Here is a 15243-nt window from a genome sequence, read left to right on the forward strand (position 1 = left end):
ACTTGGGGGTGATTGTGCAGGCAGATATGAAGTTCTCTGAGCAGTGCAGACGGGCTGCAAGAGTAGCTCATGGAGAATTGTCAATGATATACAGGAATTTTTCCAGCAGGGATAAGGAGGTGATTATTCCATTGTATAAGGCAATGGTCAGGCCACACCTAGAGTACTGTATACAGGTCTGGAGGCCTCATTTCAAGAAGGATGTAGAACTGCTGGAACGAGTACAGAGAAGGGCAACAAGATTAGTGAATGGAACAAAGGGGTGCTCTTACGAAGAAAGGCTTAAGTTTTGCAAATTACAGTGTCTGGAGACTAGGCACTAGCGAGGTGATCTGATAGAGGTGTATAAAGCCTTGAATGGTTTAAGCATGCTCAATGCTGATGGGATTCTTCCTCTAGCTCAGAAAAATCACCTGAGAGGGCATAAATTCAAATTGAGGAAAGACAGATGTAGGATAGACGTGCGGAAATTTGCCTTTAGCCAGCGGGTGGTTGGTTGGTGGAACAGACTGCCATCCCTTGTGGTGGAGGTTGATAGCCTAAATAAGTTTAAGGCTCAGCTGGACAGGTATTTTGAACGAACAGAGGGGTGAAGTAAGTGGAAGTGGGTTTTTTTTTTTTTTTTTTTTTGGCTGATGCTGCATAAGCTTGCTTTCTTGCATCAAATGCCTCTACTAATGCTAATGCTAACTTTATGGAGCAGGATGACTACCACTATAAAATTGTAATGGGAGATGTCAATGAGAGATTTGGTAAGATCTAAAATGGAAAAAGGTCTATCAGCCCATATGGAACTGGAAAGAGAGAGAGATGATAAAGGCAATCTACTAATTGAATTTGTGGAGGAACACAATTTGTTCATCATGAACTCAATCTTCAAGAAAAAGACCCAATGAAAGTGGATGCTGAAGAAGATCTCTCTTGGAAATATTAGTGAAATTGACATCATACTGACAAACAAAATGCTATTTACTGACTACCCACTCCTGAACCACTTTAATGTTGGAAGCGACATCAGCTATTAACAGCAAAAATCAAAATTGATTGCAAGAAAGAATGAAAGAAACTGGCCACGTCAACAAAAGTGAAGAAGATTGACACTAATTAACTATTGAAAAATCCTCAGAACTTTGTAAGAGAACTGTCCAATCGTTTTCATGTGCTGCAAGACCTTCCTAACACAGGTATTTCAACTGATAAAAGCCATTGAGACTGTAGTTGGCACTGCCCTTTGAAACTACTGTAAAAAAAAAAAAAATAAAATAAATAAAAAAAAAAACAAGAATACCAAAGGAAACAATTTCCATGATGAAAAAGCAAAGAGTAATAAAGCAAAGTGGTAATGTAAGAAACAAGGTAGGATTGTGCAGAAATGTGCAAGATCATAATAAAGCACATAAAAGAAGAAAAATGCAAGTTCAAAGTTGATCTCATCAGAAGAACACTAGAAGAAAATCAAGGGCTAAAGAAAGCAAAATGAAAAATGATTAAACACAAAAGCCAAATGTTTGCTTTCAAGCTTCGAGCACAACAAATACTAAAATGAGTGGAATTTTATTCAACTCTTTATAAGGATAAACGACAACAACTGGATCAACACCAGATGCTGTACCAGAAATTTTGGTAGAAGATGCTATAAAATCAATGAGGAAAATAGCAAAGCAGCAGAGAAGGGTGTTTTTTTTTTTTTTTTTTTGGCTGATGCCTGCTTTCTTGCATCATATGCCTCTACCAATGCTAAAATCACTGTTGAAAGCTGGAGGCCAACCAATATGTAAAGTTCTAACCAAACTAATTTCAAAATATCTTCTACTTAACAAAGTACCTGTAGCATTAAAAAAAGCAAAGTCATCTTCTGCACAAAAAAGGTGACAAGGCAGATTTAAAAAACTACTGACCAATAAAGCCTATTGCCACTTGTCTACAAGGTTTACACAAAGATACTTTCAAGAAGAATAGGCATAATACTTAATGCAGCACAACCCGAAGAACAAGCAAGTTTCAGAAGCAGCTTCATAACAATGGATCACATCCAAACAGTGCAGACAGTTACAGAGTGGTACAACGAATACAACCTTCCATTATGTATAACCTCTTCAACTATGGAAAAAGCACTCTAATGAGTCACAAAACAAGCAATAATCAACACCCTAATCGACCAAGGTGTAGGTAGAGCTTACATAAATATTTTCCAATCAATGGTGACTGCATCAATATGGGTCAACAATGATAAAGTTCAGATCAACATAGAAAAAGATGTCTGACACAGAGATACAATCTCCCCAAACTATTTTATGCCTGTTTAGAAGAAATTTTTGCGAGTTAAATTGGAATAATAAAGTACTCAAGATAAATGAAGATTACCTGAATCACTTATGATTTGCAGATGATATCATTCTCTTTGCCAATGATCTGGGAAGAATTGAAGGACTGCAGTATAAAAGCAAGACTTTGGATGAATATCAAGAAAATACAGGTTATTTTTAACAAATTAACCAGACGAAAGAAAATCATGGCCAATGGACAAGAACTAGAAGAAGAAGTGGCATGTTTACCTTGGACAAGAAATTTCAACAGATGGAAACTGAATGGTACATAAAATTGGGATGGCAAGCATTTGGAAAGCTTGTCTTCAAGATAAGCTTGCCACTCTGTCTCAAATGAAAAGTTTTTGATCAATGTATCCTCCCTGTCCTAATGTACAGTTGTGAAACGTGGACATTGAATGCCAAAGCTTTACAAAGATTAAGGGTCACACAAAGAAGTATGGAGTGCTGAATTTTGAATATAACCAAAAGAAACTGAAAAAATATGTGCATGGATTCATCAATAAACCAAGGTCTGTGACATCATTGAAAAAACAAAGCACTTAAAACGGAAATGGAAGATCTGATGAAAGATGGATCAAACAAATTTTGGAATGGATACTGCCTGACTCTAAACACTCAAGAAAAAAGACCAAAGATAAGTTGGATTGAAGAAATTGTGAAATTTTCTGGTGTACAATGGCAAACAGAAAGCACAAGACCACAGTTGCAGAAACTACGTTGAGGAGGTTTTTATATTGCAGTGGATCAACGATGGCTGAAGTAGTCAGGAGCAGAAGTGCAATATATAATAAATAAAATAAATCTGCAACTATTGTCAATCCACTGCAGGATGCTCCTCCTCAGCAAATCATGTTGAATGAATGGACTATAATCTGCCATGCTAGTCCAGTGCAATTGGCAGATTGACCACATTCAGCAGTCAATGTCTTGAACCCCAGTGTTCAAGAGGAGGATGATCATCACCTGTGAGTAGATGGATATGGGTCAGATGAGTATGCCCTATTCTTGCCTGTGCAAGTACCACTTCTTCCCTTCTCATTGTCTGGATGCTCAAGTGCCCAAATTTTGGTTCCTGTTTCAACTGAAAAAAGTTTATTATTAGTCTGGGTGTGCCATAGTTCTTTCCACTGTGCAAGGCATGCTGCTGCTATAATGACATTATAGTCCGAGGCTGGAATATGAACAGAGGTCAAATCTAAAGTTGACAGATTTTTTGCAGATATCTGCCAGTTCATTCCCTTTATCCCTGAATGTGCTGGAATCCAACAAAAGTTCACAAATTGTTGACGATGTTCAATTTTCAAGAGCAACCTCCTAATTTGGTTTAAAACAGGGTGATTCGTATAGGAGGGATTTTCCATTGCTCTAATTGAGCTGAGAGTCTGTGGAAATTAAATATTTTGGAGATGGGTAAGATTCAAATTTTCTAGAGCTAATTTTATTCAATGTAGTTCTACAGAAAAGTTGCTATACTCAGGTGCGAGGGAAGCTGAAATGATAGTAGAGGGAAACACTGCTGCTACTCCAACAGTTGACTGAGATTTAGACCTATTGGTATATATTGGCAGGAAATCGACATAGCTCTGAATATGACTTGCATGGAGTTGCTTCACGTTAAGACGTTAAGAGTCAGTAGAAGATTCTTACCCCATTTTTGAATCAAATAAGTATCAAAGTTCAGTTGAGGAGGGGGAGTTGAAGTTGGATGAAAGTAAGTCATTACCTGTTGACTATTGTGAAGAGGAACTTTCCAACTCTGTGATATTTCAAAAAACCATAGGCCTGCTGGCCTTATTTTATTAGGTTTATTTCTATAGAGATTAGGTAGTTATAGATTTAAGAGGTATGGGTGAATAGGATGCAAATAGCAATTTTACTACTGAAGTATTCAACCAAATTTTATTTTGGTTGCATACTTCAGTAGTAACATTTTTCTGCGAAGGTGCAAAGGGGGTTCGTGAGCTTCAATATACAGACAATGAGTTGGAAATGTCCTGAACACACCAAGTGCAATCCGTAATGCACTGTGTTGTATAGGATCCAGCCAGTGTAGTACACTCTTTCAGGTAGAATCGTAGATTGCAGCACCGTAATCCAAACAGGATTTAACCAATGCTCTATATAATCGAAGCAACAAGGTACGATTTGCTCCCAGGACAGGGCAGATAAAGCTCTTAGTATGTTGAGCTTTTTGAGACAGGTATTATTACTTACAAATTTAATAAGTTTAACTTGTTGTTAAGGGTTAATTCCAAGAATCTGATGTTATAGGCAATCAGAATGGTAAAGTCTGACATGTGAAGTTTGGGATCTCTTTGCAATTTGTGTTGATTGCAAAAGTGTATAGTAACAGTTTTCTGTGGTGAGAGACGATAGCCATTGCGCTCTGCACACTTTTGTATTTTATTCACGGATATCTCTAATTGACGTTCAATAGATCTCATGTTCTGAGAATGGCAAGAAAGAGAGAGAGAGAGATCATCAGCATAAAAGTAAGCCTCAACAGTATTTGGAAGTTCTTTTGTAATAGAGTCAATTCTAAGGGCAAAAAGGGTTGCACTCAGTACAGGCCCTTGAGAAACTCCTTCTTCCTGTAAGAAAGTCATAAAAAGGGAATGAAAATATCATACTTGATAAGAACTCCATAAAAAGTAGACCAAGGACATGCAGGTCTCTAATAATGCCATGATGCCAGGTAGTATTAAACGCCTTCTCTATATCTATGGAGACCATAACAAGGTGTTCATTTTTCACAAAGGCATTGTGAATTGCGGACTCAGCCTTGATCACGAGATCTAAAGCATACCTGTTTTGGCAAAAGCCACGTTGACTATTACATGTTGACCAAAATCTAATGAGTAATCATTAGATTTTGGTCTTCAATGATCCAAACAAGTCATCTGTGGATCATTTTCTCAAGGATTTTACCGAAGCAACTGGAAAGGGAAATTGGCCAGTAACTGTAAGTACTGCAAGGATCTTTTCCAGCTTTCAAAAAGGCCAGAACGGTGGTGTGGTGCCAAGATGTAGGATAAATGTTTTCCAAAAATATTCGATTATAAAATAAAAGCAGCAGTTGTAAATGTTTATTATCAAGGTGCTGTAACATGACGTAATATATTCCATCGGGCCCTGCTGCACTGTTGCATGCTGTTCTAATGGCTTGTAGTAGTTCCAAATACAAAAGAGGCTGGTTATATGATAAGATTAGAGAGGTGTGAAAGTTGATAGGTCACTGTTCCGTGATGTTCTTGATTTTCTGGAATTCCAGGGAATAGCTTGATGCCGCTGAGACTTGAGAAAAGGTTTTGCCCAAGGCATTTGCTATAGCCAGAGGAGCAAAGCGTTCTTGCCCATTCCAGGAAAGAATTGTGGAAGGGATAGTCGGAAACTTTCCAGAAAGTTGTCTAATTTTCTTCCATATTCATTTGGAGTTAGTGTTTCTATTTACAGTGGATACAAACTGAGTCTAGGAATCCTTTTCGGTTTGTCTTTGAATGAGACACGCTCTTGCCCTCAGTGTCTTTTAGTTAATGAGATTAACTGTTGTTGGTGATCATCGAAATAAATTCCACACTTTACTTTTTTCCTTCTTTGCTTTCGTGCATTCTTCATTCCACCAGTAGTTAAAATGGCATCGGGCCATAGGATTCATTAATGGAATAGAGTTTTTAGCTGCTGATAACAAGTGGGAAGTGATATATTCCATTACTTCATCAATGGGCTGTAATTGTATAATTTCCTCATCCAGGGTGATAGCTGACTGAAATTTGACCTAGTTGGCACGAGAGAATTTCCATATCCTGAAGGGTTCGGCTAATGGTGGTTGTGCAGTGAGCATATTACAAATAATTGGGAAATGATTGCTGCCCATGTGATCATTCATAACAGACCATTCCATGACTGGAAACAGTACCGGGGATCATATTGAGAGATCAATTGCAGAAGTTTGTCCAGTTGGCAATTGTATGTGAATAGGTTCACCTGTATTAAGAATGGTAAGGTTTTGCCTATCCAGAAAGGTTTCAATCAGTCGGCCATGTGTATCTAATTTAGAAGATTCCCATAAGGGGTAAATACCAGCGAACATTATATCTATTCTCTTCAGAGGGCAACTGGATACAACAGCTGTGAAAATTTGAAAATTACTGCATTTCAAATGTACGTTCGAAATGCAGTTATCAAGATGCCAGTCTAAATTTATAATTTATTGCTCATAGTTTTGGCTATTTTTGCCCTTACTCTAATGTTTTTATAAAAATTTTTATCACATATTCCAACCACGTTTCTTCTATTTCCTCTTCACAATTTATTCGCTGCTTTGCTCTTTTTCTGCTTCCCTCCTTTTTTTTATTCTCTAATTTGTATATTTTATATTTTGCATGATGTGTTGTTGAATATTGCTTTATACAGCCACTTATGTTCATAGTTTTCTATTTTTATTTTTTTTTATTTTCTTAATTTTTTTATTATTATCAACACACACACACACACACACACACACACACACACACACACACACACACACACACACACACACACACACACACACACAATCTTACCAAATGGTAGTTTTGCAATGATAGGATTACTTCCTTCCAAAGGAGTACTCTGACCATTTTCATTTACTGCCATGACACGGAACAGGTATTCACCATTTTCAATTAAGCCTTGCACAGTAAAGGTTGTGTCCTGGAAAGCAAGAATAAGAGAATTTGCATTTAAATATCAACCAAAACAGAATTTTCATTAATAATAATAATAATAATAAAAGAATTAAGAGAGACCTTACAGTGGCAGCGCACTGAATTAATTGTGATGTCAGGGATAGGTACAATATACACTGTTCAGTGATGGATGGATGCACGATCCATGTGGTGTCAAGCCTATGGTGCCAGTGGTGAATTATTGAAATCAGATTGTATGTTAATTAAACTGCCAGAAAATTAGGTACGTACAGGGTATGTGGGGGCTTTTTGATCTTTGAAATTCAGTTATGAAACTTCACTTTCAAATCAAATTGGAACTTATCTGTGGTCACTTCAGTGACTATGCTTTGTGGATTATTAGAATATCATTGCCTCATCGTTCCATCTAGACTTTGTATGCCACTTCAAGATGCTTTATCTTGCCAAAACAGAGAGAAGTACCATAATCTAGCTTTGATCTAATCCAAACTCAATATAAGCAGTATATCAATTTATTAAAATGGGCTTGCTCAAGAAGAATTTCAACTGAGGGTCCCGTCTGCACACTCCTGGATATGAGAGTTAAGTTGACCAGTTCTTCCTTGAATCTATATAAGTTATCAATTTCAACAACAACATATGGAAATTTGTTCCAGCAATCAACCACTCGCTGGTTAAATGCAAATTTCTGTACATCTATTCTGAAATTGTCTTTCTTCAATTTGAATTTATGTCCCCTCAAGTGCATAATCCGAACAAGAGGAAGAATTCTATCAGCATTGAACTTGCTCAAACCATTCAAAGCAATATACACTTCAATCAAATCACCTCATAGGTGCCGAGCCTCCATATCTACAATTTGCAGAACTTAAGCTTCCTTGGTAACAGCAACAATCCTTCCCCCCCCCCCAAGCCAACAAATCTTGTTGCCCTTCTCTGTACTCATTCCAGCAGCTCTACATCCAGCCTAAAGTGAGGCCTCCAGACTATTAGGTACTCAAGGTGTGGCCTGACCATTGCCTTATACAGAGAGATAATCACCTCCTTATCGCAGCTAGCAAAGTTTGTGTATATCACTGACAACTTTCTATGATCTGCTCTGGCAGCCTGTCCACACTGCTCTGAAAATTTCATATGTGACTGCATAATTACTCTCAGGTCATTTTCATTCTCCACTAACCTGAGTGTAGTACCGCACACTAGGTACATATCAATATACAGTACTTTGCATTTGTCCATGTTAAACTTCAGTTGTCCCCTCTCAGCCCATCTATCCAACTTTTCTAGATCCTGTTGCAGTACCATAAAGTAATTACTGTCATTAATAACCCTGCCGACCTTTGTATCATCAGAAACTTAGAAATTAAGCCTGATATACCTTCATCAATATCATTGAAAAATATAGAAAACAATACTGGTCCCAACATCAAACCCGGGGGGACTCCACTAATAACATTAGTCCACAAAGGGCAGTGTCCATTGATTACCACTCTCTATCTTCTCCCACTCAACCATCCCTTTATCCATAGTAGAAACTTGCCCTTAATGCCATACTGTTCCAATTTGTACAGCAGGCTTCCATATGCAACAGTATCAAAAGCTTTCCTGAAATCCAAGTATATGATATCAAAATTATTTTTTGCATCCAGTTCCTTTCTGACATTGTAGCATCCAATCAAATTAGTCAGACAAGATTTCCCCTTTACAAACTCATGCTGTGTCTGAAGTATAACTGCAATATTGTGTAGATGATTCTGCATGGCTTCTTTAACCAGTGATGCCATTATTTTACCTGGAACAAAAGTTAAACTAACAGGTCTGTAATTACTTGTGTCACCCTTTTATCCCCCTTTGTGAAGAGGAGATACATTTGCACATCTCCAGTCTGAGGGGACAACCCCTGAATCCAAGGATGCTCTCATAATTATGGCTAAGGGTTTTCTTGCTTCCTTTAATATAACTGGATAGATCCTATCCTTATGTTTAACTTCAACAGTTTCTCCTCCACTTTGTTCTCAGTTATTACAAAATTGTTTACCTCCCTGTTAGAGTTTGATAAACTTCTGGCATTGTCCTTCCTTAATAATTCCTCATGTGTGAATGTAGATGCAAAATACTCATTCAGTTTGTTTGCTATCTGAGCTGGATCATCAACAGTCGAACCATTGATATCAAGTGGACCCCTTCTTTTAGAGTTTATATAAATAAAGAAATCCTTGCTGTTTTTCTTAGCATCCTTTGCGAAAGGTTTCTAGTAATCTGTCTTCACTTGCCTAACCTCCTTTGTGACAATTACAGACTAGCTTATATCTGTCATAGGCTTCTGTACCGCCTGATAATTTATATGCATACCATGCATTTTTCTTCTCTGCCACGAGTCTCATTAATTCACCTGATATAAATTTAGGCCTAAACATTGAACAGTATTTTTTAGTTGATATGAAAAGCCTAGTAGCTTCTGTGATTAATTCCTTGAATGCTTTCCATTTGCTATTGGTAACATCATCAGTTGGTCCCACTGTATAGAATTTAAAAAACTGAATGAAACCACCATAGTCATCTTCACGAAAGCAAAAATCCTTCCATTTATCCCTGATGGTGGTTACAACTTTAAGTAAATTCCACATCAGTATCACTGATGTGGAATTTACTGTGATCACTGCCACCTAGTAGTTCCTTTATCTGCAGATTCTTAATGCATGAATAATCACTGCTGACAATCACATCAAGAGTATTACTCCCTCTCAATGACTCTTGAACATGTTGCTGTGGAAAACAGTCATCCAATAAATACTCTGAGAAAATTTACTGTTATGTAAGCTGTATCAAGATCTTTTATGTAATCTAAGAAGTCTACTTTACAATCCAGATGGAAGTTTCGATGTTTAGAGTGCTGTAGTATGCAAGGCCTTAGCGAACCAAGTACATGTTCATATGTAATAAAAGGAATATCTTTAAAGTACAGGACTTTAAAGAGATTCCTTTACTTGTACTTTAAAGAGATTCTCTCAAACATAGGTAAAAGTTTAACAAACTAAAGAGATGTTATGTAAAATTATGTATATTTTAAAATAAAGTGGTATAAGGTGATTCTCTGAAAAAGGTAAAAATAGTACATATGAATTTAGTCGAAATCATTATCAGTTAAAATGTGGATGAGTGAATATGGCTCAGCCAAATGATTAAAAGTGGGAAAAGGTGCACGGCAGTCATTTTTGAAATGCAGACTGTTAATATATATATATATATATATATATATATATTTAACAGCTAACACACTCTTTGAAATAGTCAAATAAAGGAGGGTTGAAGGTCTTCAGTAAGAAGGAATGTGTGCAGTGGTATGCCCAATACAGCCTCCAGTAAGAATAATTTCTTCTTTCTGTATCTTGCATAGAATGGAGGTCCATGGCATATGCATAACTGCATTTATAATTTAGTTCAGTTTATTTGGGTCCTGGATATGCCATAAGGTTTGCTAATGTTCAAAGGCAAACAATATGGCATATAGTATGCATAAGGGACTAAAAAATCATATTCACTTAGAGACTGGGCTGATTTCGTTGTCATCTGGCACCTCATTTCCTTAGATATCAATATGCCTGGAAATCCAAGCGAACTGAATGTTTAATCCCAATTGCAAAAGAGAGCAGAGAAGATCTGGTATAGAACTGGATGAGTATTACATATTGTGTACCTATCTGAGCCTGTAAAGTACTCAAGGAGTTACTAAATAGCATAAACTAAGCATACTGCACAATTTGAATATTACTCAACCCAAGATTTATTGCACGAATCTTACCACTACAGATGATACATTCAAAGGGAATTTCCATGATATGATGAAATGCAGGAAGACTGCTGCTGATCCAACAGAAGATTCAGAATTTGAACCATTGGTATAAATAAGTAGGGAGACAGAAAATTGAGTTTGGTGGACAGTGTGGAGTTTCTGATAAACTACCAATTTCCCCAATTTCTGTAGGAAGTCAAGGGATTCCTGAAAATGAGGGGCAACAAGTTCTCTCATCAAGATAAAAATATGACATATGGGTTAGTGCAATTTACATCACATCATATTTATATGTGTAGGTATAAAGTGATCATCTACCCAGGTAGAGGAATTGGCATCATTTTAACATATCTCATATTGTGACTTCACAACGAGTTGCCATGTTATTGCACTACCTTGATTAAGTAATGCTTCACCAATGGAGAAGATTATTGTTACTTATTCTCGGTGGGTACCACCACTCATGGCCAGTTCAAGGCTTTTTTGCCTCTCTTCACTGGGTGGGCAGGTACCCAATGTTGTTGTTGTTTTTTGGTGCAAGGGCTACTTAGGCCATATTGTACCTATCACCGTTATGAATGTTACACATGCATGTTCACTGTTATGGCATTACTCAAAAACGATCATATAATTTATCTGTTTCGTAAAGTGAAAGAACTCCAGCAGATTAGCCTCGTTACCTATGATGTGGCAGAGTGTCAAGGGTTCTTTAAGGTTTGGCAGAAAGCTAAAAGAGACTTGGCAGGCATTGGTGTATAAAGTACACTCAACAAGAATATGCTTCATTGTAAGTGGAGAGTTTCTCTGTGTGCATTGCGGAGGATCATTACCTGTGAGGAGAGGATCACCAATATGGCTTCCGTTCAGTGTGCACGTTCTAATTAATGCTCCGTTAATTTCAGTATAAATTAGTGATTTTAACCTGTGCTACAGCTTAGATTTTCTGCATAATAAGGCTTTTAAGGACTAAGAACAACATGGTGAGGTTTGTCTCTTGGTTTATGGGTTTATTCGTGTGTTTCAATGTGTTAATTACTCAATGGCAACATGTCTGCTCACTACTTGAAGTGAGAGAGCCAATATGGCTCTTTCACTTCAAGCTGCCTTACTAGTCGAATGTGCTGATCAACGCTCATGAAAAATGTACTTAAATATGTGTTTTAATTATAGTTATTGCCCCAAAAAGCGTTCTCACCTAAAGAAGTCAATTAGTGGACTCCCATGATAAGAAATTTTTAAATTTCAACTGGGAATTTAGCAGGCTATTTGCGTTATCATCTATATCCTTTGTTTGCAAGACCGCAGTGGTCACCATGTGGCTGGCAGCAAGGATATAGAGAGGCACCAATATAAAGTGGCGGCCACATAAATACCCTGCATTTGACCGGGGAGATGCCCCAACTTGTGCCAAACCCGAGCTGCAAGAGCACTCCATCATCTATGCTGAATTACCATTACTGTGCTAGTGAAACATGTATTTTGTATCCCCCCTCTGCCATAGACATACCATGGACAGAATGGATCTTAGCAAATATACACATAGTGCAAAAACTGATGTCGCCACTGTTATCGGCGCCAACAAAAACCCCCAGAGAAAGTAATGCTATTTGAAAATGCGTGAATAACAAGGAAGGGTAGGCATCTCTGCTGAAGTATATCTATTTCTGCATGTCTTTTAGATTGCAATATTACTGATAAATGGTTCTGTGTTTTCTGGCTTGTGAACTAATGATGGTGTTCCCTAAGGTTCTATTCTTTCTCCCACTCTTTTCCTCTTATATATTACAACTTCTTCATATGACTAAACATCCTGCCCCGAGTTTTTATCAACAACAGTACACTAAATCCCAACTTCCAGTTTGATAAACCCTTGCTCTGCATAAACAGCTTCAGTTTCTCAAACAACCCTACCAATTCCTTACATTCTGATTTTTGTTAAATTCTTAAATAGAGTGAAGAAACCTTATCTAACTTCAATCCTTTTGAAATTAAATCCCAATTTATTTCTTACAAAAAAGAACTTATCCTGCTATGCTAATCTTTCATTAACACTCAGATTTCTAGACAAGGTCATATGTAGGCCTCCGTAGATGAGTGGTCAAGTGTGAGTGCACATGCTTTTAGGACCACAGTTCAAGTCCGTATAACTATTAAATATGGTATAACGTTCTTTATACCCTCTATGTTGTGACCTCCTCTGACATTCTGTGGTCATCCTGGAATATAAACAGAAATTTTTTTATTTATATCTTTACTTTGGATAACCCATGGCTTCTAAGCTTTCTTAGCATAAGTTAATCACAAATATTGCTTCCTTTGCATTAGGTTTTCATTATTGTTCTCAGAATTACTACTCAGATTTCTAGAGAAGATCACATATATTTCTAGACAAGATCACTATTGAGGATTACACTTACTTCTAATCTCTCTTGGCATAAGCACATCACAAATATTGTTTCTTCTGCATCTAAAAAACTGGGTTTTCTCTTTTGCTCCCAGCATTACTTTTATTCTAAACAGCTGCTTACTCTGTACAAATTTAAAATCTGCCCTACCATTGAATACTGTTCCCACATCTGGGACAGTGTCCCCCAAAACCTCTCTCAGACTCTATTCAAAAGAGGGCATGTAGGTTAATTAATGACCCACATCTAACAAAGTCTCTCTACCCTCTGTCTCAGAGATATTCTGTTTCTGCTGCATGCCTTTTCTATAGATACTTCCATGGGTACTATTCTTCTGAATTGGCTTCTATTCCTGATCTCTCTTCCGAACCAGTCCAAACATATGCCACACCCAGTTGGCATCCTTTTACTGTCAAACTTCAAACTTATAAAACCTACTTTTCTTCTTCCTCATTTGTTCCTTCAATGTCTGTTTTCTGGAACAACCTGCCTTGATACATATTTCCTGAAAATTACAATCTACAGAAATTCAAATCTAATGTCAACAAATATCTTCCTTCATTTTCTCAATCTTCAACCCATACACAGTACTAAGTACTGTAGGTTCTAATACCTTTTGTGCTTCGGGTGTTCATACAAAAAAAAAAAAAAGGTCCAAAAGGTTTATCCTATCAGATAATCACTGACCTGTCTTTTACAAACTCTATCCATTCCCTGTTACATGCCTTTACAACCAACAGATATTTCAATGGATGCTGTTCTACTGAATTGACATCTGCAATTCGGCCTCTCCCTAATTCCAATGTCAACAAGGATCTTCTGTCTTCTCAACTGCCAACCCATGCACAGCATTATAGTACTACAGGATCTTATACATTTCATGCTCTTTAAATTGGACCCAGATTTAAGAGTAAGGTGGCCCAATATAGTTTCTATAAAAATGTATTTCTTAATTTAAGGTAAATTAAGACTCTTAGATAAACATTAAACACCAAAAAATGGACACAAATTGTACATTTAACACAATCAAGTTTTGAAGAATCAATGAGATATTTTTAAAAAAAAGACTTTAGGTTATTTAAATTCAATCATTTTGGACTTGTATACTATTAATGTGAAAATTTATTTCAATGTTTGCTTAACTGTAATTTTTTGATAAAATTACATAAGTAAAGAGTGATGCAACTGAAAAAATAAACTGAAGAATGGCTAAATTAGTAATCTAATGTGGGATGAATTATTTTTTCTTTCTTATTTTATTTAAAAATTTTTATTGTAAAGAAAAGTAATTATAATACAAATAAAAAGGTCTAAGCCAGTGAGGTGTAAGGTCAGTGATTATATTGCTGATGCTAACAATGTTGTAGTTTTTAACTGTTCAAATTTTGTCGCCTTAGTTTTTGCTAATAGCAATAACTATTAAAAAAATAAATAAAATTCTGGAACCCTTTATAATTTGGTGCATTATAGAGAGGAAGAAGCAATTAAATTGTGGGTGTCCTATTTCTGATTCTTGAAAATATGGTGCCACAAGCAGAGATGGTGTTAAGGATGGGGAAACTAGGTATAATGTTGGCTACCATTAAGGGACTATTTAGGGATTCTTCTGGTATGGCATGCTCCTCACCCAAATCACCAGTCAGACTAGTGTTACTACTGGCCATGAGCCTTTAATAACTATGCTAAATTAGCAACCTTAGTTTTTAAAATTGGAGGAAGAAATATTGTTATTTTATGACTTCTACAAAATTTAATGCTTGCTTCTCATCTTAATGGGAATAACTTTATGACACTGGACCATATTTTAAATTGGTGTTGATAAAATGTGAAAAGCTCTCAATTCTTCACTTGTAATATAGTTACCAGGAGTTATATAATTTCATGTTTTTTTTCTTTAAAAAAAAAAATTGTTAATGTTAATATTAAAATAAATATATCATAAGTGGGCAGCACCAATAAAAGAAACATGCAGAGGATAATATAAACTAAAATAAAGCAAAGATAACCTAGTTTTAATTACCTTTAAT

At 36.5% G+C, this 15243-nt stretch overlaps 1 protein-coding gene across 1 annotated transcript in view; it reads right to left on the reverse strand.

Moving 5' to 3' along the window:
• The window catches only part of LOC150087120 (twitchin-like), a 3511780-nt gene that overhangs the window by 689734 nt on the left and 2806803 nt on the right, over window positions 1-15243 (reverse strand). Inside the window, 1 exon segment of the mRNA XM_090372971.1 lies at window positions 6893-7022. Coding sequence (XP_090229097.1) covers window positions 6893-7022 — 130 coding nt within the window.

This window comes from Mastigoproctus giganteus, chromosome 4 (assembly GCF_048544385.1).
Source record: "Mastigoproctus giganteus isolate SK-2022 chromosome 4, ASM4854438v1, whole genome shotgun sequence".
NCBI classification, from domain to species: Eukaryota; Metazoa; Arthropoda; class Arachnida; order Uropygi; family Thelyphonidae; genus Mastigoproctus; species Mastigoproctus giganteus.